The sequence below is a fragment of the Martes martes genome (assembly GCF_963455335.1).
Source record: "Martes martes genome assembly, chromosome: 10".
Classification (NCBI taxonomy): domain Eukaryota; kingdom Metazoa; phylum Chordata; class Mammalia; order Carnivora; family Mustelidae; genus Martes; species Martes martes.
Window position 1 is genome coordinate 76617497 of NC_137898.1, and position 22289 is coordinate 76639785.

Genomic DNA, 22289 nt, shown 5'->3' on the forward strand with positions numbered 1-22289 from the left:
TTCCTTCAGCAGTCCAGAGCTGCATTCCTGATCCCTATTGTGAAAACCTAAGGGAACTGATGTTAGTTTAGCATTTATTATATATCAGCACATCGTGCCCGGTGCTGCCAATATCGTGATTGATGTGACATGTCTTCACCGCCACAGAAGTGAAGCTCGTTCAATGCAAGGGTGTTAAGGAGGACAGCCATAATCATTAGATATGTGATCAGTGAGACAAGTGAATCATAAAAAGGAAGGACTTTGAGCGTGGTCTCTGAGAAGGTGTCATAAAGGAACAGACATTTGCGTCTGGCCTTGAAGGATTTTACAAGAATTATAAGAAAAACGGAATAAAGGGGATTCTATAAAGTGGGAACCCCGATCAAAGGCGAAAGAGCATTGAAGGACATGCCCCATGTTGGAAGAAATAGACCGGGAGCTTCCCGAGAGAAAGGAGCCCATGTTGCTCACCACCATATATCCAATGTCTGAAACAAGGCATGTTGTAAAGCACTGGGTTATGTGTGTTGAATTAACGTACTCTGATTGTGATTAAAACTTCGGGCATGCGGGCATCTGGGTGGCTCAGTCGGTTAAGCAGCTGCCTTCGGCTCAGGTCGTGATCACAGGGTCCTGGGATTGAACTTGCTTCTCCTGCTCCCACTGCTGTTTCCCCTGCGTGTGTGCTCTCTGTCGCTCGCGCGCGCTCTCTCTCTCAAATAAATAAGTAAAATCTTAAGAGGAAGAACTTCAGGTAAAGACTGGGTAAAAACTAGAAGCTGAGAGTAGCAGTGGACAGGCTGTATCAATACTAAAGAATCTCACATGTTAATCCTGAAGAGTGTGGGCTTCGTCTTGTAAGTCAGCACTTCCCCCAGGTACGTTCCTTGAAATACCAGGTCTAAAGGATGTTAATAAGCATCGCTCAACAAAAGGATCTTATTGTCACAGAAGCTTGAGACACACGGATTTAAACAAAATTAAACCAGCTTCTTTGCTTTCGTTTCACTCAGATAGAAAGCTCTACCTACCGTGTTCAGACTTCGGGGATCCTGGACCCTCTCTTTGTAAGGCAAGCTCATTGCAGGACCGATGTTCTCCATGACACATTTTATTAGATTTGCTTTAAGCAGTGGGCAGTCCCTGAAGTCATCTCAGCAGGGGACTGACATCATCTGAATTTCTTACTAGAAGATTCTCTGGTCTTCTAAAGAGTGGACTGAGATAAGGCAAAACTAGAGGCAGGGAAACCAGGCTGAAGACTGGCACAAGATGATTTAGGGAGGAGATAATGAGAGCCTGACCCCAAGAAGAGAGAAGAAAGAACTGAGAGATACAACTGACCCTTCAGAGGTAGAATTGTCAGGGCTGCTGTGAGAATGACACAGGTGGTGCCCTGCTCAGGGACACTTGGCTGAGGCGGTCACGGAGCACCACTGAAGCCCACCCACACTTTGTTCCTAAGTCCTGCATCCTGTGCAGAGCCGCCCCCCATCTTCACCTATTTCTGATTCACCCCTGGCAATGTCCCTCGTTAATGACTGATGAGATGTGGGAGGAGGGCCAGAGAAGTGTTCGAGATGACTCATATTTGTTGTCTAGGTGACTGTAGGGCTAAAGATGCCTTCAGTTGGTTTTCTCTTTCTTTCTTTTTTTTTTTTTTTAGTAAGTTCTTTAGATTTTTATAAAATCATAGTGCCTGAAATCCTCATACCCGGAGTAGGAATGATATATGTTCGACTCCCCTTGCTCTGGTCTCTGCCAAGAGCTACAGTTTTATCTCTGAAACATATTAAAACATACATCCTATCCATACAGAAAGATTTTTACCAAGACCTTGAACCAAGGGTTACAAGCTCAAATGTCTGCAGAGCCCACTCTGACATCATAAGTGAGTGAGGGATAGCAGGCGGAGGGTTTGCATACGAAGCTTACAGGAATGTACTTCGCTTACAGAAAGAAATGTGCTCTCTTCCATTTGTCTTTGAATATGCAGAATTCTCCATCTATCTTTTATAACCATTTTTTATAAGAATATGGGCAGTGAGAAGTATTTCTGCATTCCAAGAAAAATTTCTGCACATTGTTGTTGAGTGACATTGACGTGGCTGAAACATCAGGAACAGAGGAGAGAGGGATGGGCCAGTCCTTCTGAGTTTTCAGGAGAAGCTGAGAATTGGAATTTTTATATGAAACCTCTCTAGTTATGAATGTTGGTAGAAATTTTTGTACTACCCTGCATAGGTCTAGGAAAATCCTATCTCTGGGCCACCAATTTTTTCATGACTTTTACCGTAGTCTCTATGGGCTGTCATACGTATCCTTGGGCCTAATTTTTTTTTAAGTGGATTGATTTAAAATTCGTATTTTTAGGTAGATAAGGTGTTAAAGGACCTGCTGAGTCGTCATACAAACCCATGCTGAATTACCAAGCGAGAGGAGCAAAGCTTTCTCCTCAGCTAGTAATTAGAACAATGTCTTTATTTTTTTGCATTAAGTCTTGATTGTGGGAAGAACGACCAAAAATCTGGTGTCTGGTGGAAGTGTTAGCGTTGAAATCCAAAAAAACATCATCAGTGGAGCCAAAGGCACGAGAGTCTGCAGGATAGAAGTAACATAAAGCGTGAGGTCAGGTGCTGGGAAGTAGGGAGGCTACCAATACACACTTCACGTGGTAATTCATACCTGGTGGATTCTGTTTCACAGAGAAGGGGCTGTGGAATAGTATACAGAAGAAGGCCTTAATGTCAGGGGAATTACGAAATGGTACAGGGGGATTTAGTCCTGGGGCTAATATGATGTCACATCTTAGTTCGTAGCAGAACTTTCTTAATGGCCCACATGTGGGCACATAGATTGGACCCATCTGTTTGAAAGGGGGAGTTAGCACATGTGTGGTAATCACCATCATTCTAAAGAAACTTGGAGGAGGTGTTTAGTTCCTGCTGATCTGGAAGATTAGAATCAAGCAAGTTTTATGAATAGAAAATGATGAGCAGATGAGCCTGGAAGGAAATGGAAATGTGATGAGATTAGTAGCTGATGTGTACCTCTCTGCAGGGAAAAAAAGCTTTAAGAGATGTCAGGCTGGGAAATACTTTATTTCCTGAAGTGCCAAGAAGAGATTTGGACAAAGCTTTATAATCTTAGCAGCCACTGCCAAAGCGAATTGGTCAAGGATCTTTCTAAAAAAGCTGCCATTTAGAAATTGCTGGGTCTAAACATGGCAATGAAAAGGTACCTTCATTGTCCTGAGATGCAAGGTTCCCGCAAGCATCCAACCAACAAATGTTTTTTGAGGACCCACTGTGTGCTAGTGTGGGCCAGCCCCTGGAATGGCTCACAGACTTACGGGAATCCACGCCCTGCAGAAGACAGACCACAAGTGCTCACAAGGGGTCTCTGGGTGGATCGTGAGCAGATTTGTCCCAGGGCCCCCCAATAATGTGACATCTTGGGGCAAAGAGAGAGCACGCAAAAATGAACGGCATGATTCAGTGACCCCAAGACCTAAGTTCCAGGGATCATGGCGCCTCTCTGGTTTGTGCTTTTAACTTTTCAGGGCAAACTTTCTAGAAAATAGTTTAGAGTAAACTCTCATCAGATTAACATCATCTGATCCCTGAAAGATTGCTAATCTGACCACTCGGTGAATAGATTTTCTTGTTTCCATGCCTTTGTAACCAGCCTTCCCTATGTGGAAGGGAACACACCCCATTCTCTTCAGAAAGCTGCCCGGTGCCTCCTAGAGTCACCTCTTCGCAGGACGTTACCTACGTGCCTGCCTTTCCTACATCCTTCCTCCCTATCTTTTCTTACCTCTCTCACTCTGTATTTTCTTTTCTCTCCTTTCCTGTTTTCTTCCTCTCATCTCTTCCTTCTTCCCTTGTTTCCTTTCCTTCCTCATTCCCTCCTTTTTCTTATTTCAAAGAAAGACTTTTCCCATAAAAAAATAAACCATTCCACAAAGGTATTCGACTGAATACACCTCCTGAAGTAACTAACTTACTGGAAACTGGAAAGAGCAGGGACACGGATCTTCCACAGTCCAGAGAATATGTCCCTCAACTGTACCTAGGCAGGATGGGGAGTGACTAGAGCGCCTCCAGATGATTTCTTAATGCCAACTAATAGGTCAAATCAGAGAAATCACATGTAATAAAACCAAGGGCAGGTGGTATAAAGTGGGCTTTTTATTTCTTTCCCTCCATGGAAAATATGGGAGATAGTACGGTTAATTTTAGCTCAATGATTTTTACCTTTCAGAAGGTTTATCTTCAAGAGCTGTTTCTCCTTCAAGACCTACCCTTAATTTAGTGTTTGTACATAGTTTCCTCTCCAGAAATGGAAGGAAACACTTGTCTTCCCAACAGTGCAGTCATCTGAGCCCACGAGCAGACAGGTCTGGATTCTGACCCCCACATTACTACTCAATGCCGGGGTATACGAGGTCATTTCTCTGTTTCTTTCCGGGTAGGGAGGAGATGAAGTTGTTTTCAACTTCTCTACTATCTTGAGAAGATTAAGTTTTTAATGTTTGGGAAACATTCTGAAGATAAAAGTAAACAGAGCCTCTCCTCTAAACACATCTCTTCTTTTTTAAAAGCATGTAGCATTTTTGAAAAATACCGAAATTAAAACCTCTGCAGTATTGAAATCACACAGCTGAGAAGTTATGAACACGAGGCATCAGTTGAAGCTCGAAAGGCAGCTTGGAATTCTGGAGCCAATGTCTTGGAAAAATTAAGGTTATTGCCAGTAATATGATGTTGGTCTAAGAAGCTCATCTGTCTAGACCTGTTTCCTCATCTGTAAAGCGGGCAGAATGAACCAGAATGATGTCTAAATTCCCACTTACTCGTGAGTTCTCTTAGTATCTAGTGACTCTGTGCTTTGCTGAGTGTAAGGGTAAGGAAAGCCCGTTTTCCTTTGCTCTGAGGTTCTTCAGTGCATATGAGAATGTTATAGGGAAAAGAAAATACTCAGTAGTGGGTTGCCTTCCATCTGTTTGCCTGCCCGTGTGGTGATCAAGAATAGAGACATAGAGGGTAAGAGTGTTGCTGTCCACAACTGGTCTTGTGAGAAAAGAGTGAAAATAGATAGGCATCCTCACTGGAATTAATTGTTAACAGCCATAGCATCTAAAATCCTATGCATAGAGAATGTGTCCTTTGGACCCAGTGACCGCCCTAGGCATATTGCTTTAAAATGTCATAGGAGCCAAGAGAAGGGTAACATTATTAGTAATTGATTACAGGCTTCATAACCTTTGTCCCATTATGGTGCACACAGAAGATGATAATATTTGTACAAGACTGTCAGGTAAAGAGAAAGGCTAACCCCAGCCAGAGATGACCAGCCCCGGGGGTCCAACTCTATGAGGTCACACTCATCTACCCAAGAGTTAGGAAGTTCAGTGTCACAGGATATCTGAAACCTACTTGTCACGTGGTTGGAAGCTCTGCCTTGGTCTAAATGGCTTTATCTTTAGATTTCTTCCTCGCACAAATCTATGAGCTAGTTCCCGAGACTTTTCGTAATGAGATGGAGGAAGGAAACATAAATCCCCTTTGAGCTTTGTCTTCTGCCTTAGAAGAATTTCAGGGGCAAAAAATAGCTCCTAGAAATCAGGAGACTCAGAATAAGGACACAAAGTACTTGGGAAGAAGGGGCATTGCCCGGGCAGGGAGAAAGTATGTGGCAGCCACGTGTGAACGTGAAGATACTTGGTATTTGGGGCGTGATCAGCCTAGACTGTGGCAGATGGACTGGTAGGATAAGGGCTCTGTTTCAGAAGTGCAGAGACCACCAGCATTGCAAAGAGTAAACCGTTGATGTCTTGCTAGGATGTGCTGAGGCCATTGGAAGGGTGGATTGGCATGCGTTCAGAGGCAGGAGTGTGGCCACACCCGCGAGCTGGTGCAAGCATTTAGGGGACAGGCAGCAGAGGGTTGTGGTTGGGGGCACAGACCTTGGACCGGGTGGAATCCACTTTACTTCACCTTTCCCTGCCTGTCTATAACCTGTAGTTGGGAGATCATCCCCCCACCTTCCTTCCCCCAGGATGTGAGGACAAATGGGTTAGTGTCTGTAAGCCCTTGGAAGAGTGCCTGCCCAGAGGAACCTCACTGAGTGCAGGATAAGTAAGAGATAACAGGGAAGCTAAAGCCCTCCCACCCCCACACCTCCTGCCTGGACTCCTTTATCAGGGAGGAGGGGAGAGCAGATTTTGAGCGGGAACTGAGGGCTCAGAACTGTAAGAAAATAGCAAGAGACAGAGCTGCCCTAAAGAAGTTTGGGTCTCAAGTCAGACAACTGAAGGAAGTCGCAGCTGCCGCCCAAGACCTGGTGGCAGTTTTTCAGCAGCTGAGGAGAACAGGAAAGGTGCCAAAAGACCAGAGCCTGTCCAAGATGGTCCCAGTTTTCAAAGGAGGGAAAAGCTGGATTCTAGAAGCAGCGCTCCTAGTGCGGCGTTGATCCGGAGCCACATTTGGGGAGGGAGTTTCAAACAGATGGTTAACAGATGCTTCTACGGAGACTCTGCAGGGTGGGGAAAAGAGCATGAGCTGTGACGCCAAAATGACTTGGGTGCGAACCTGTGTTTTGTCACTTACTGGCTGAGTGGCCTTGCAAAAATTCCTTACTTAACTTCTGAGCCCCACTGTCTGTCTTACTAGCTGTAGAAACCAAGTGGCGATGTCTACCAGGTTCCTTTAAACAGTAGGGACAATGTAAATCACCACGCCAAGGACCGAGCAAAGCAGGCGTGCTGTTGAGTGAGAGCCCTGTAACCAAAGACGCAGCAGAACGTAAGGTTTACAACAGAGGTCAGCAAATTTTTTATGTAGAGAGCCAAATAGCAACTATTCTGGCTTTGGGACCCATATTGTCTCTGCCTCAACCTTTGGACTCTTGTATTTATCCAGGAGAGCAGCTCTAGGTTACATGTTAATGAGTGCGTGGCTGCATCCCAATAAAACTTTATTTACAAGAACAGGCGGCCAGGTTTTGGCCTCAGGGCTATAGTTTGCCAATTCCCTGGTTTAGAACCTAACTGCCAGGGTTAAAACAATCTCTTCCACTTAAGAGCACTGTGACCCAGGACAAGTTCTTAAATTAAAGTTCTTTATCAAATAGGTGTAATCTATCTCATGAGACTGTTTGAACAATCAAAGGAATGAAAGGAAATAATGAAAGGAACCCAGCCACCGTGTTGCAAGGAAGCGTAGGCTCAGCCCCAGCTGTGGTCCCAGCCAGTGGCTACTGTTAACCAGTAGACATGTCCAGTGACCTACAGACCCAGCTCCCTGGGACTGCAGTTGTTTATGAGAGACACCAAGTAAGAACAACCCCTGTTCAGCCCCAGAAGCCAGGAGAGATAAATAAATCATTATGGGCTCTTTATGCCCCTGAGTTTTGGGTTACACAGCAGTAGATTACCAAGACAAGGTGCAAGAGAAATTTGACTTTTTCTGTATAGTTACAAAAGGTAAACCCAGTCTCTGGGAAGCAACAGGCAGTCTGGGCTAATGACAGGCAGGTAGATTCAGGTTCAGTATTAAAAAGAGCTTTCAGAACATTGAACATGTCAAACAACCAATGGGCTGCTTCCTAAGGCAGTGAGTGTGTCTTATTGAAAGCACGTAAACTGAGGCCAGTTCATGGCAGGTCCAGAATATTATAGAAAATTTGGGACATGCAAGAAGGGTGAATTTAGTATGAATCCAGAATTTTTGTTGGGTGGTTTGTTGGTTGGTGTTATCTCCCAATTTCCCTCGAAAAGAGTTTTGTAACTACAAGGCACTGGATGAAAATTTCATTTATTTAATGAATATTTGTTGAATACCTACTGCACCTGCTGTCATAGGTGCCAGGAATTCATGGGTGAACAAAATACACAAATGTCAATGCACAATGGAGCTCATATTCTAATAAAGGAAGACATGCAATAAATAAGATTATGAGTTAAATATATATCTGATAATGAGAAAATGTCAAGGATAAAATACAAAGGATAGGAAGGGGGATATGTAATCCCTGAAGAGAGGTTTACAATGCCAAGTGTAATGGCCTGGAAATAGCCATTTATGATTAATTAATAGTTAAGGAGAATGTCAGAATTGAACTCTCCATTTTAGGAATATTTAATATATTTTCAGATACTTTCAATAATCCCTGGGGACAAGGCAGTGGACAAGACCCAAGGTCTCCACACTCAGGCAGCATCCATGCTTCTATTCTACTATTAGGGAGAGAGACCATAAATACAAATACATCAGGAAATTTCAGTGAGTAGGAAGTGTGGCCTCCACCAGCTGCCATGAATCCAGAATTCTCCATGTCCATCCATTTTTGGTCTTATAAAGCTTTTGCATCTTCCGGAGATAGACATATAAACATGTTCCCCTTTGTGGTTTTATCGTTATAATCCACTAGGTTGTGTTGATTTCCTCTGGTTCTGCCTGATAGTCACAGACCCCAAGGACACCACAGGAAAATGAAATGGACTGTACTGTACTTTCAGTGGAACTGCTTGCGTTGTGGTTCCTTTTGTTAGGCGCTTGCCGTAACCACCTAAAGAAATGAGTCTTTCAGGCTTTGATTAATTGCCAAACCACTGATTATTGATCATTGATGAGAACAGAAAATCCAGGTAAGGATGGCTTGGTATTCCCCTGTCACATTGTGGCAGAGCAAGAAGGGAGAGTTTTCTAAACAATAGAATTCATCATTAATGAAAAATGGCTCAGTGGGGAGATGGTAGGGATTTATCTGTTAGTTTTGCTTCGATCCCCGGTGCTGCTACTCCTTTTCCATAGAGACTGATTCCAGCTAGTGGGCTGAGCCCTAAGGCAACACGGAAAAATGAAGTCTGAAAAGCTGATGGAATCATTGATGATTGATATTCCAGGTGCAAACAGAGCTGGACACATGAGTGGGTCTAGAGAAATAAAAAATGGAAATGAAGACTCTGAGGTCAGAAATGACGTAGTCATTGAGCAAGCATTTATTGAGAGTACACTAGGTTACAGCAAGGATGAAAAAGTCAAGGTCCCTGCCTCTGAGTAGCTTATAGCCTGTTGAAAGAGCCAAAACACATGAATAGATCACTTCGGTAGATTGTAGGTAAGTGTCTGCAATGACCAGCACAGTTTGGGAAGTGGCTAAAAATCACTATGAGTAATCATGGGGTTGGTGATGTTCTCCGTGATGTCAGGTGGGTATGAAAGTTGTACTAGCTCTGTCTAACCCCCATTCCAAGATTCATAAAGCAAGGAGCCCTTAGGGATTGTATGTTATCAGTCTCTTAATTTCTTACAGATGAAGAAACAAAGACTTTTCGGTGTCTGAATGTTTCTTCCACTTATTATCATAGGGAAGAGTTTTGGATAAATTAATTCTTAATTTCATTTAACAACATTTATTTGACACTTGCGGCTGCACAGGGTACCAGAGCATAACAATGAATAAGAGACAATCCCTGACCTAGGGTTGTTCTGGAGGGCTTGAGTGGAGACTGACAAGTGTACAGACACTGAAAAATGCAGATGATAATTACTATGTCCTGGAGTTATGCACACAGTGGAGTGGGAACATGGTGAGGGCACCTCCATCTGTCCGCAAAAGGCAGGATTGACTTCGGAGAAGGAGTGTTGGAACTGAAGCTTCTAGCATGAGTCAGGCGTATTCCCAAGAGAAGGCATTCCATGGAGACAATCAGCTGTACAGTGGAATGGGGATGTTAAGAACATGACACACTCAGAATCTCCCAGGCTCACAGTGTAACCGGGCACAGAGGCTGGAAAGGGGTGGATAAGGCACAGTGATAAGTAGGTCTGGCCAGATCCTTGTCCTCAAGGAACCCCAGAAGGGTGTCATCCAAGGTCAGTGACATGATCAGATTTTTAAGGAAGAAATAACTTTACAACAAAGATGAAGGTTGGAGACAGGGAGACCAGGAAGCTACTGCAGCAATCCAAGCAGGGTGCACAACAGGTCTATGCTGGGGCAGTGTGGCAGAAAGTGTGCACCTGCTGGCCTCCCAAGGTCAGCTGGATGCGGATCACGAGAACAGGACTCTAGAAAGGACTCTCGGTGGATGCCCGGGGTTCTGGGACAGACCAGTGTGGGTGTAGGTGGGGGGTGTCCTTCACAGAGAAGCAAAACAGGAGAGGGGGGAGGTGTGAAGGTAATGCTTTCAGTCTGTGACATGAGAGGTCCAGAGAATAGATTGCTGGTACGTAGTTGGACATACTGGTCTGGTATGGAGAACGAGCCTCTGACACAGGCACAGGCATACACGTTGGGGAAGGATCAGCTGCAGCGGGTGCTGGAAGCCATGGATAAGACGGATGAGCCCCAGGCCAGAAGGCTGGAAAGGCAGCTGGCCTCTGTTGTAAAAAGGGCCTCGAATGGTCTCTGCCAGTTTTATAAGGTGAGACTGCTTTGGCTGAAGAGGTTAACCAAGTAAGACCCGATTTAGAGTCTGATTCAGTAAATAAGCCCTTGTGGCGCACGTTCAACCTCCGTGGCTTGATGCAGGAGTGAGAGCAGCGAGCAGACCAGGCAAAGTCTGTTTTGCCCTTACACAGCTTATCAGCTCAGACAAAGACCGCATTTAGTTACTTTCCAAAAGAGCACGTCGAAAGAAAAGTATAGGGTAATGTAAAGCGTGCGCATCCAGGAAGGGATGGTGAGGGGGGCAGGAGGATGACGCTTGGTCTGTTGGCTCAGAGAAGGCACCCTTGAAGAAATGACATTTCAGCTGGACCTCAGGGATGAGGAGGCGAGACTCAGGGGAAGGGATGGCGAAAGCACTCCAGCAAGAGAGGGCAGGGTGTGCAAAAGCCCTGGAGGGAAGAGCTGTTGCTCCCCGAAGGACCCAAGGACGCCTTTGTGGCCTGAGAGAGCAAGACAGCGGGGTGCTTGAGGTGAGGTGGGGTTGTGGGGACCCACCTTTCCCTATTAAGTAGACATCTGGAAGACCTGGGTGTATAAATCCAGCTCTACTCCAAAAGAAAGCATTCTTTAAAAGTATTTTAGGTGTTTATTTGAGAGGGAGAGAGTGAGAGACAGAGAGCACAGGGCGGGGTGAGGGGCAGAGGGAGAAGCAGACTCGATCTGGGGCTCGATCTGGGGCTCGCTCCCGGGACTCTGAGATAATAACCAGCGCCGAAGGCAGATTCTTAACCAACTGAGCTACCCAGGCGCCCCCAAAAGAAACCATTTTTACAGCAGCAGGATCCTTGAGTGAGTGGTGAACTGCAGGCAGGAGGGTCTCTCCTTTCCTTGGCAGCCACGTGGCCCTGAACCAGCCCCAGGGTCCCGTCTCGAGCCCACCTCAGGGGATTTCTTGAGAAGCTATGAGGAGGTGATTTTGTGCACAGTGAAGACTGCGAGAGCTGTCTGGCTTCGGAAAGAGGCTGTTCAAGGAGAAAAGAGAGGCAGGGAAGTGGAGCGGCCAAGAAATCAATGTGTTTTGGTCAACACAGCTCGCCTGGGAGTGTAACATTTAGAGCTCAGCGTGTCCAGGAAAACCTCAGGAGTCAAAATCCAGCGCTGACACATAGTGGTCCCGATGTGATCTTTTGTGAAACATAACAAACCAATTGGGAAAATAACTTTAGAAAGAAACTTGATTGATTTCTCAAAGAAAGCAAGAACTCCTATGAAAATTTATCTTAAGTCTATTAAAGCCATTCTCCTAGGCAGCTTGTAAGAGAATCTGAACTACACTGCACTTCCATTTTGCAAAAAGCCTTTAATTTGTTTTTGCACATTTCTGGCCTTTGTTTCCATTATTCCTGTCAGGTTGCTTTATTAGGTGAAAAACTGGATGACCAGGTGCTGTAATTTACTATTGTTTTTCTCCTTTTGGTACCGAGCACGTCTTCATGTTCCTTCCAGCCTCCAAATATGTATTTTGTAGGAATAAGCTGTCTTATTCTAGGTAATCATTTAAAGAAGAAACACAGGTTCTTCCAGGTTTGTGGTCACACAGAACATTAAGAATTGCCAAAAACTTAATAATACCTGGCTTTGGCCCCTGGTAACAAGGGGGCCTCTGAGCCTTTGGTTACTCATCTGTCAAAGGGGAACAAGTAAACCTCCACTTAGTGAAGAAGGTGTTTTGGAAAGTGAATGATACAACGTATGGAAGAGTGCTTTATAAACAGTGTCCCCATCCCCACGTACAAATATTTCTATGATAGTAATTATCATCACTATGACCAAGAAGAAGATGACCAAGACACCAAGTCTCCTTTTCATTTCTCTCCTCTCTCTCGGTTTTCCCAGACACTCGTAAGAATAGCACCTCAGAGATGCAGAAAGAAGTGTCCATCCCCCTCAAGTTTCCCAGAGGGGAAAAGCCATTATTTTGTTACTGTTAAAAAATGTATTATAACTGTTAAATGTACTTACAACGAACCATCAAAATTATGAAGCATATATTTCGGTTTTCCTTTTGTAGAGTGGCAGTGCAAAAGTCACAAATCTTCCATGAAATTGGAAGATGGTGATATCACTGTCCAAGAATTAGAAGAAATGCCCATTGGTTAACATGGACTAATGATGATGCTGTTCTTTGTGTCTGTCGAGGGTCATACTTCATGACCATAAGCTTACACAAGCTAGTACGTTTTGTAAAGTCAGTCTTACCTTCCTCTCCCTCTCTACTCCACGGCGCAATGAGAACTCTGCCTTCCTCCTACCCGTGCAGCAATGATTTCCATTACTGGATGTAGGGCAGTCCCTGCTTTTACAGATGAACTATGAAAAGTTATACATTGACTATGAACTACAGGAATAAGAAAAGTTGAGCTGCCCTAAGGCTCAGAAGAGGCCTTTTGTGGGCAGACGGAGGGAGGAGTGGCAAGAAAGGTTTTTCTCCATTCTGATTGCAAAATGCTTTCTCTTTCAAAACTCAGGTGACTGTGACAGATGGCGGTTCCTCTCCAAAACAGTCCACAATTTGGGTGGTGGTTCAGGTTTTGGATGAAAATGACAATAAACCCCAGTTCCCAGAGAAGGTCTACCAGATCAAGCTGCCAGAACGTGACCGAAAAAAAAGGGGAGAACCCATTTATAGGGCTTTTGCGTTTGACAGAGATGAAGGCCCCAATGCAGAAATCTCCTACAGTATCGTGGATGGGAATGATGATGGAAAGTTTTTTATTGACCCTAAAACTGGCATGGTTTCTTCCAGAAAGCAGTTTACAGCAGGGAGTTATGACATCCTAACGGTAAGATCTTTCTGAACCTCAGTAACATTCATGGGAAGGGGGGACTTACTTTCTTCCTCATGTATATGCATTTGAGTAATAAATCTTTAGAGTAATAAGTACAGCCACACAGCTGTGGAAGGCTACTTTCTTCTTCAGTGAAATTTTTAAATAATGAGACCATTTCCTTCGGTTGTGTCCTATCAGCAAACCTCCTCCATCTCCAGTACACAGCCTGCCCCCTCACATACTCAGCCACACTTCCTGCAGCCTTAAATCATTGTTAGGTACTCAGCATAGATGAAAACTGAGGGTAGGAGAACACCAGAGTGACACGTTACACCCACCACCCAACATATCATTCACTTCCCAAAGAAAACAACTGTTGTAATCATTGACAGCGTAATAGGACATGAATTTAGCCATGAAAATTGAGACTTGAATCTCAGCTATGCTTATTCTGCATAAGCTGCCAAAGTGAAAAAACTTAAGTAAGAAATGACTACATTTTTCATTGTTAGAGAATTTTTTTAAAAAATGAGCACTATCTCAAATAGAGACTTAGAATTCCTATATCTAAAAGTACCACCTGCTCTCACCATCCCCCAACCACTTTAGAAAGGTAGCATCTAGGCCAGAAAGGGGATGGGTCATCCTTATAAGTGATGGGTCCTTGCCGGTGTCCCAACAGCTGTCAAGAGTCAGCTCCGTCTGCTGTCCTTTTCTTAGTCTGTAGCCTTCTCTGCTGTATAGAGTCAGTCCTGTATTATTTTAAAGGATGGTCTGAGTCCCTTGATTTGTCTTTACAGTCTTATGGTCTGGACTTGGGTTTCTTTCCCTGCTCAATAACCTATCCGGAACTGTGGGCGGAGAAAAGAAGATAATAGAGAAGTGACCCTGTTTCTACCACTAGCAGCTCTGATGTAATATGTGTTACTATAGTTGTGTGACAATGGGAGACTTTGAAGACTGGATGGACGAACTATAGTGGATACTGTTTGTGCCCCAGCCAGATCCCCATCGGCTGGTGCAGCTATGCCCCAACTGCTGTAGAGTGTTGGCTGCTAAGGGCTCATATCTGCCCCCTTCTAGAGAGAATCATCCTTGGCTGACCTTCTTGACCCAGGAGGTTACATACTCCCATCCCAGGCCAGCAGCCCATAGCCAATGACTAAGTGGTACAAAAGGCCAACCCCTTGCCTCCAGGTGGATTCAACCCAGCAGTACAACTGAGGATTCAGAACCCCCCATGGGATCAGGCTGAGGTTAAACTTCACCTGAGACCACACCTATGCTTACCTTCTTTCTCCTGTTCATCCTGCTTCATTCAGTCCCTTTCTCCCAAGAACACTTCCACCCAAAATGATTTGTACTCAAATCCCTGTCTCAGACCCTGCTCCTAGGAAACCTGACCTAAGACACGAATCCTCGTAGGTCTTCTATCCCACAGGAATTTTCTGGGGCAAAGTGGTTGTCCTGATCCCACGGCATTTGGGTGCTGTGAATTGTCACTGTTTTTAAAGGCTGTAACAAGTGACCATGCACTTGTACGTGTTATTTTTAAGATGTGATATTTTAAAATCCTTTTTTTTTAATGTATTGATTTTTTAAAATTTTCTGTCTGTGGTTTTTGCTTGTTGAACTTGAACCGTCATTGAAGTCCGGGTCAACATAGCAGTTCACCCTGCACAGCTGAGTGGGCAGAACTGCTTTCTTCAGTGCTTATATAAGACCATAGGGAAGAGTCATTAATACTCTCCTCCCCATCTTGCTGTCTCCAGGAGCCCATGCTTTCACCAAAAGAGTTGTTTGCCCCTTCAGAGTTGTCCTAACTGAGGGGCTTCCAAGGCAGTGAGAGCAAGGCTGCTGCCTTTCCCACACCTATCCCCTCACCTTCCTCGGGTTCTGAGTGAACACAGTGCTTTCCCCAGAATAAAGCAGAAGGAAGGAGCCACACAACATGACCACACACATTCTCATCCACACTTAAGGATTCACGACGCACTTCATTCCCTTTCAAGCATCACCACCAGAGGTACAAGGAATCAAATGAGCTATTCCTACTTACGTGACTATCAGTCATGCCCATAAAACACTAAAAATGGTAAGTGCATCTTCTGTTTTTCAAGTTTTCCACACCTGTAAAGTTGGTGGTGGTTCAGATCACCTTCCAGTGAGTGTGGTATGGGACCCCCCCAACATGACTCAGTTGTGTCTCCTGATTCCTGAGCACATTCTCCCCAGATCTCTGCCATCCTTTCCCTTTGCAGACACCGTGATGAGAAGGGATTCTTGGGCCCACAATGGATGAGGGACAGACCCCAATTTCCACAGGGATCTGAGCTCTAAGACCTCTTTCTATGTTCTCTCCATATGTGAGTAGATAAAGGCAGTGGACAATGGGCGCCCACAGAAATCCTCCACGGCCCGCCTCCACATTGAATGGATTAAGAAACCACCCCCTTCACCTATACCGCTGACTTTTGACGAGCCGTTTTATAACTTCACAGTCATGGAAAGCGATAGAGTCACCGAGATTGTAGGGGTGGTGTCTGTGCAGCCAGCTAACACCCCTCTGTGGTTTGACATAGTTGGTAAGTTCGAGCCCTCCAGAGCAGTAATGGGCAATGTAATCATGGACTGAAGTAACTAGCCAAAAAAATACCAAAAATACCAAGAAATACAAAAAATACAAAAATAAAAAAACAACCCACTAACGATTAGTGCTAAGATGAAAAAATGTATAGTGCTGGAATGCAAAAGAGCCAGTAAAATGAATAATCGACCTGTGCTTTCGTTCCAACTCTGTAGCTAAGCTGAACAGAAAGTGCTCTTTGGCTGGATTTTCCATAGTACGTTATTTACTGCAATCTTAATGTCTTTCTGTGTGTCATTTAAATTCTATTGTCACACTTGGCTAATCTCATTTCTAAATGTATTGATGGTACTAGACTTGCTGTCCTTCATTTCTCTCTTTTCTTCACCTTTTTTCTGCATTCTGTTCTTTTTTTTTTTTTTCTGCTCCCGACTGCCCTGCTTCAAGGTGGCAAGCATGCTCGAGAGATGTTCTATATTCTACAGACAGCTTGTGGGCAGAACTGTTCAACAGAAGGTACCCTTAGTGCAAACACATTTGCTAAAATACAGCTATCCAATCTGCCTTTTACGGTTTTTTTTTAAAGCAAATTAAATTACATCTTTCATAACTGCCTATGACAGGCTCGAGTGCAGCCCACAGATTTCATACAATGCCTCTAACAACTATTGCATTACTCGAATCCACTGACTCCTTTGTTTGAAGTTTGATGGGGTTTGGATTTGGGGGAGGGGTGGTTTTGATTTACTTAAAAAATTATTTTTTTCTCTGCTTTTGAGGTATATGGGCTTTTGGTTGTTTTGTTTCTATCATTTGGTAGGTTGGGTTATGTGACGGGGCCTTTTCCAATTGGAAAAATAAAATAAAATTTTTCCCAACACCTCTATTTTGCAGCAGTAGTGCCAATTGTAGACCTAAAAGCTCCACCAAGAGGGTCCCTGGCTGCTGTCCACAAAAGGAAAGGCAGGAAATGGAACCTAGATATATAGCCAGTGAGCGCTTCCTACGAGAACGGAATAGAGAAAGCAGATGGAAGCGTGCAGAACAGACCGTGGGAGCCAACCTTTACATTCCTTGAAAGAAAGCAAGCAAGCACGGCAGGCTGCAAAAGGAGAGGGCAAAAGAGCACCCCTGTCCCCCCACACACAGGCAAGGAGAGGCAGGGCAGGGCCATAAGTGCCGAGGACCAGGAAACAGAACGGGCCGTAGCTCAGGGGAGCTAGCAGGGAGAGGGTGCCAACCCCAGACTGGACACCGGGTTGAGCTGGAGCTGACTTCCCACGCTTCTTTGTGGGAGGCCAGAAATCCAGAGACCTGGTCTGGGGGAATCGTTTCCTTCCATATGTCCCTGCCTGGATGGGATGGGCAAGATCCTATCCCTCTTCCCAGGAATGGCTGGATCTGGAGAAAGCATTGAGAACATTCCACATCTGTTTTAATGAGGCACAGAAAAAGAATGCCCCCTGGCCTCCAATCAAACCTCCGTAGAAAGTCCTTTGAACTCCCCAAAATGGGCGTGTTTTCTGCATTATTTCACTTGCTGGAATGCCGGTAGAATGTCTCTGTTTTGCTTAGTTGGCATTAAATCTACCATCCCTGTACCTGGCCATCCTCATTCCAAGCTTTCAACTCCTTCTTCATCTCCACTTAAAGCGTTTGAAATGGAACCTCTTCTGATCCGTGAAAGATGTCTTTGAGTCTGTATCTTCTCAGTAGTTTTCAGCCCATTAAGTTTTTGTCTGATGCTGCTTCTTTCTTAGTGAAACAGAGAATGGCACGTGTGCATCACCTCGTTCTCTATGCCATCCCCTTTGGTGGTTCCTTCACTGCCACTCCCAACTGGAGTCGCGGGAAACGCATCTCACTTTCTCCCTGTGTCTCTGGTGCCAGGCCTCCAGGGGCATGTGCAAGAGGGATTCCTCTTAAGTAGCCCAGGGGCACCTGTCGGTTAGGTGTCGGACTCTTGGTTTCAGCTCAAGTCATGATCTCAGGCTTGTGGGATGGAGCCCTGCCTCAGGCTCTGCACACAGCATGGCATCTAGTTAAGATTCTTCTTCTCCCTCTGCCCCTCTCCCCTGCTGTCTGTCTGTCTCTTTCTCTCGTTCTCTCTCTCTAAAATAAATAAATAAATCTTTTAAGAAATAAGTAAATAGCCCAGAGAAGAGTGTAGCCAAAACCCAGCAGGCAGCAGGGCTCTTGGCGTTGCTGTCCTTTGTTGTGGGAGGGCTACTGTCCCTCATTAGCCACCCGTTTATCTTCCTCCTCCCCTGACACTCCAGTTGACAAGCTCCTCTACACCCAACAGCACTGCTTCACACCCTTGTGTGATCCACGCATGCAACGTCCTGCCCCGTGACGCAGCCCACTACCATCCCCGCCTGCCCCACCTCACGTGTACCCCACTTCAAAAAATCCTCCAAGCACACTTTTCTCTGACATTCAGTCCCACCAGCCATTTGATCCCAGATATCCTGATCAGTTTGCAATTCCTCAGCCTTCCTGCATTTTCCTGCATGTGTGTTTGTGTGTAGTAACGCTGGTAATGCTGCATGTCACCTTAACTGCATGTTTTCACGTTAGCCTTTTCAATGCAATGGTGTCTTTTCATTTGTGTTGATCCAATCTCCATTCTTAACCTTTACAGTCAAGGCCTTTGTCTCCTCATCCCTTCCTCCTGCCCATGCTTGTGTTGATTGCTTCAGGGTGAGTGGGATAAACAGTGGTGACCCATGGAGATGCTCCAGGCAGCCAATTATTAACCCTACTAACGCCTCTTGAGACCAATCCAGAGCTAGCGCGACCTTCTGCTATATTCCCAGCCTTAGCAACCATGGCACCGTGGACAAAATGAGAACTATCCCGAGAAGAGAGGGGCAGTTTATAGGTGACTAACCTCCCTGGATGGAATCCCTTCAGGCTGCCCCAAATACATAGCCAGGAATCATCAAAAATATAGCACCAGTTTTCATGTTTCTCCACCTTCCTGTTTCTAAATGCTGCACTCTTCCTAATCCTCTCGGTGTCAGTAGTTCTCTTAACGAAGACCTACAGCGTTGTCCCTCTAGCCTAGATGCTTCCATCACAGAGATTTCACTGTAGATCTGGTCACATCGAGCTGAGCTTCTTCTGCAAACTGAAATTACTGGGCCCAATGCCCAAACAGAACATGATTTTATTTCCATCCCCACATCCAACCAACAACATCTTGAAACACCGATTCTGTTTCACCGAAGACATTAAATCTTTTCCCCAGGTGCTGGGGTTGCTCTCAGGATCAATATGGTCTCCCTTCCACCAAATCCCCCGTTTTAGAATCCTTTCTAATCGAACAGAGTCATTTTTTTTTTTCAATCTGCTGACAATGCCTTTCCCTTCTCTAAAAATCTATTGTTTTCTTTATCATATTCAGATGTTTCCTTCTCACTTTCAGTATTTCTTGCTTAGTTATCCTTGGCCATCCAGACTCTACTCTCTTTTCCCTTTGGTAACTGAGTGTCTTCCTCAGCCAAGCTAACTCGGAGGGAAAAGTTAGGGAAGAGGGCTTCCCGATGCTTAAGAAATTTGGCAATATACGATGGTGGAATGGTTGCATATACCATCAGCATGGATCTGAAATGAGATCTCATGTTGAAGTTGCGGTCTTGCTTAGGTAAATACTCAGCAACTCTTCCAAGAGAGTCAAGACTTGGTACCATTATACACGTAGGGCACCTAGACACCTATACAGACATTCCAGAGCATTCAGCATCCTGGCCTAGCACTTAACGTTTACAGATGCCGTAACAAACGAATTCTCATTAAGTAAGCAGAAATAGTGTTTCTGCATGCTTTTCCCCCTGGGAGTGTAATCTCCTCATTTCCATATTTCCGGATCTACCCGATTCTTGTTTAACTGCATTCCTTTTCCTCCCACCGTAATATAAATTCACAAAAACTATAGCAAGCGAGATCTCATTCCCAAGTGTGGACCCCTTTACCACGGACCAGCCAGTCACTTTCCTGTTCCTCCAAAGAGACCACTGCTTACAATATTACATAGCGGGACCCTCTTCAGCTTCCAGAAACAGAAGCCCTACTTGTAACCCAGTAAAGAAAGCTGTAATTAAAAGGAAACACAATAAAGTTCAGCTGTTCTGTGTTTAAACAGCCCAATGCACAGCATGTTCCTTCTCTGGGTTAAAAGAGAAATGAAGGGAACAAAAATAACCCATAATCCTTTGTGGTTTTTATCACATATCTTCACACTTCTCAGGAGACTATGATTCAACCCAGCAGCTCCTTGATTTACATTCTTTTTAATGTGCACACAATCTGGTTCGCAACTCATTCCACATATCTTTATCCCAATGGCAAATATTTGTATTGTAAAGACCACCATTATTATACACTTCAAACAATTCCACTTCACCCACAGTTTGATGGCGGATGCTGCCACCCACTCTTCTTGCTTTTTATCTGGTACTTCGGTTAGAAAAATGGTTTTTCGGGGCGCCTGGGTGGCTCAGTGGGTTAAGCCGCTGCCTTCGGCTCAGGTCATGATCTCAGGGTCCTGGGATCGAGTCCCGCATCGGGCTCTCTGCTCAGCGGGGAGCCTGCTTCCCTCTCTCTCTGTCTGCCTCTCTGTCTACTTGTGATCTCTCTGTCAAATAAATAAATAAATAAAAATCTAAAAAAAAAAAAAAAAAAAGAAAAATGGTTTTTCTTGTAGACAGTAAGCACTTAAAATATCTTGCTTATTTTCCTTGAAAACAATTCTCTGATGGTGCAAGCTAGCACATAGGTCCAGCTCTGGCCAAAAGACCTATCCATGTTGTAGGTATATAAAGATCATCTTGGCTCATACATGGTCATAGATTCCTACAGACTTTGGGTTCTGGGCTGCTTTTGTCGCGTGAGCTTACATCTGTCCTTCTCGAGCCTTGTCCCCAAGTGGAGCCATCCCTTAGAGTTGGATCAAGTGGGCAAGCGAAACTCTTTGGTAGCACTAATAGCAGGTCTGGTCTCTGACTATAGACTGAGTCTTTTCTAATCAATCAACCATGTTTCCTTATCACAAAACTCTTACCCAGCCCTCCTGAGAGAAGCCATGTCTGTGTACCATTTCTAAGACAGTTGCGTACCCATTAGAGTAGCATTTGCTCAAAGACATTCAGTGGATATCAAATACTTCATTTCTCCTATTCTGCACTCTGTCCCTAATTTGATCCCCAAAAGCCCTCCCTTTTCTCCATAGTGACATTACAGACCATAGGAGCATATCTGAAGAGGTTTCAGCAAAATAACAAAAAGCGCCAAAAGCACCTTGTACATCAATTATTTTAAGAAAATGAATTTTAAACCAGATTCTAGAAGGATTTTCCTTCCTACCGCTGTTCCCTGACCTCTACCCAGCATCTCCTGCCTTCCATGTAAATATCCTTTTCAGCCCCATATTGTGCTTGCTTCATTCCAAGACAGAAAATTATTCATGATCAAACCATAATCGGTGTTTAGCATTTTTCCTTAAGTTCGACGTACATGCCGAACTTGAATGAACAGCTTGTGAACGACTCCCTTAATTCATTGAGATTCAGCAGCTTGGTGTTTTGGAAGCCTCTCACATAACACTTCCCCCCTTGGTGACTACTAGATTTCGGTTGGTGTTTTTACAATTACACACAGAGTGGAACGGAATCATATGCTAGGGGCCGGGCCTGGAAGCTTCTCTAAAGGGGAGGTGGTAGGGTACCCGCCATTGGATCTCATTATGGAGACATGGTGACATTTTGTACCCTTCTTTAAAGAAAGGCTTGACCAGATCACAGGCCAGTGCCCTGCTGCCCAGCATATTCAAGCAGTAACTGCTGGCTTCAAGTATTTTCACCCCTGTCCCATTTTTGAAGCTTTTTAGGACATTCTGACTTGTTATGTTTAACTTGAGAATCCAAGAGAAACCCAACCCTCCTCTTCTGCTCTTCGTTTACTCTGTTACCCCCGTCTTGACCAAAAATGGTCACAGAGCCATGTTCCTGACATGAACTATCTGTTATGTGGGCTGTTCACAACCTCGCTTTTAACCATCTCTGCCGCACACCCCCGCAGCAACACTCAGGCTGTGACTTTTCTAATTTCCCACTTTGTTGAAGCTCAGACCAGCTCGGCGGTGTCCTCCCCTGTCCCCACCTTTCGTTTAGCCTAACGCTGCTGCACTAGCACACTCTGGCTTTGCATGTTGTGTTACTGGCTCTGAGGAAGCACATCTTGTTGAAACGGAATGCTGCTAGCGAAAAAGGACTCCTTCCATTTGATAGTCTCACCCCAGATGAATTGGACGTGGTTCCCTATGAAATGAAATCACCTTTCAGGCTAAAAGGGAGCCTGAGAAATGAGCCCTGGGGGAGAGATACGGAGTTGTTCATGAAATGGGATGCCTAAGTGGTAGCTTATTAAATCGTGTGAGGGTTGATGGTGCACTGCTGGTCTGGATTCTGCCTCCCTTGTCAGAAGTT

At 44.8% G+C, this 22289-nt stretch overlaps 1 protein-coding gene across 3 annotated transcripts in view; it reads left to right on the plus strand.

Annotated features, from left to right (window-relative positions):
* The window catches only part of FAT3 (FAT atypical cadherin 3), a gene marked incomplete at its 5' end in the record, with an annotated part of 479253 nt that overhangs the window by 346100 nt on the left and 110864 nt on the right, over positions 1-22289 (plus strand). For 2 of the 3 annotated variants that reach the window (XM_080817519.1, XM_080817517.1), the window contains 2 exons: positions 12912-13226; positions 15589-15799. In XM_080817519.1, the coding sequence (XP_080673645.1) occupies positions 12912-13226; positions 15589-15799 (526 nt within the window). Of the gene's footprint in view, positions 1-12911; positions 13227-15588; positions 15800-16248; positions 16318-22289 lie in introns of all 3 variants that reach the window. The other variant, XM_080817518.1, reaches the window with a different exon arrangement.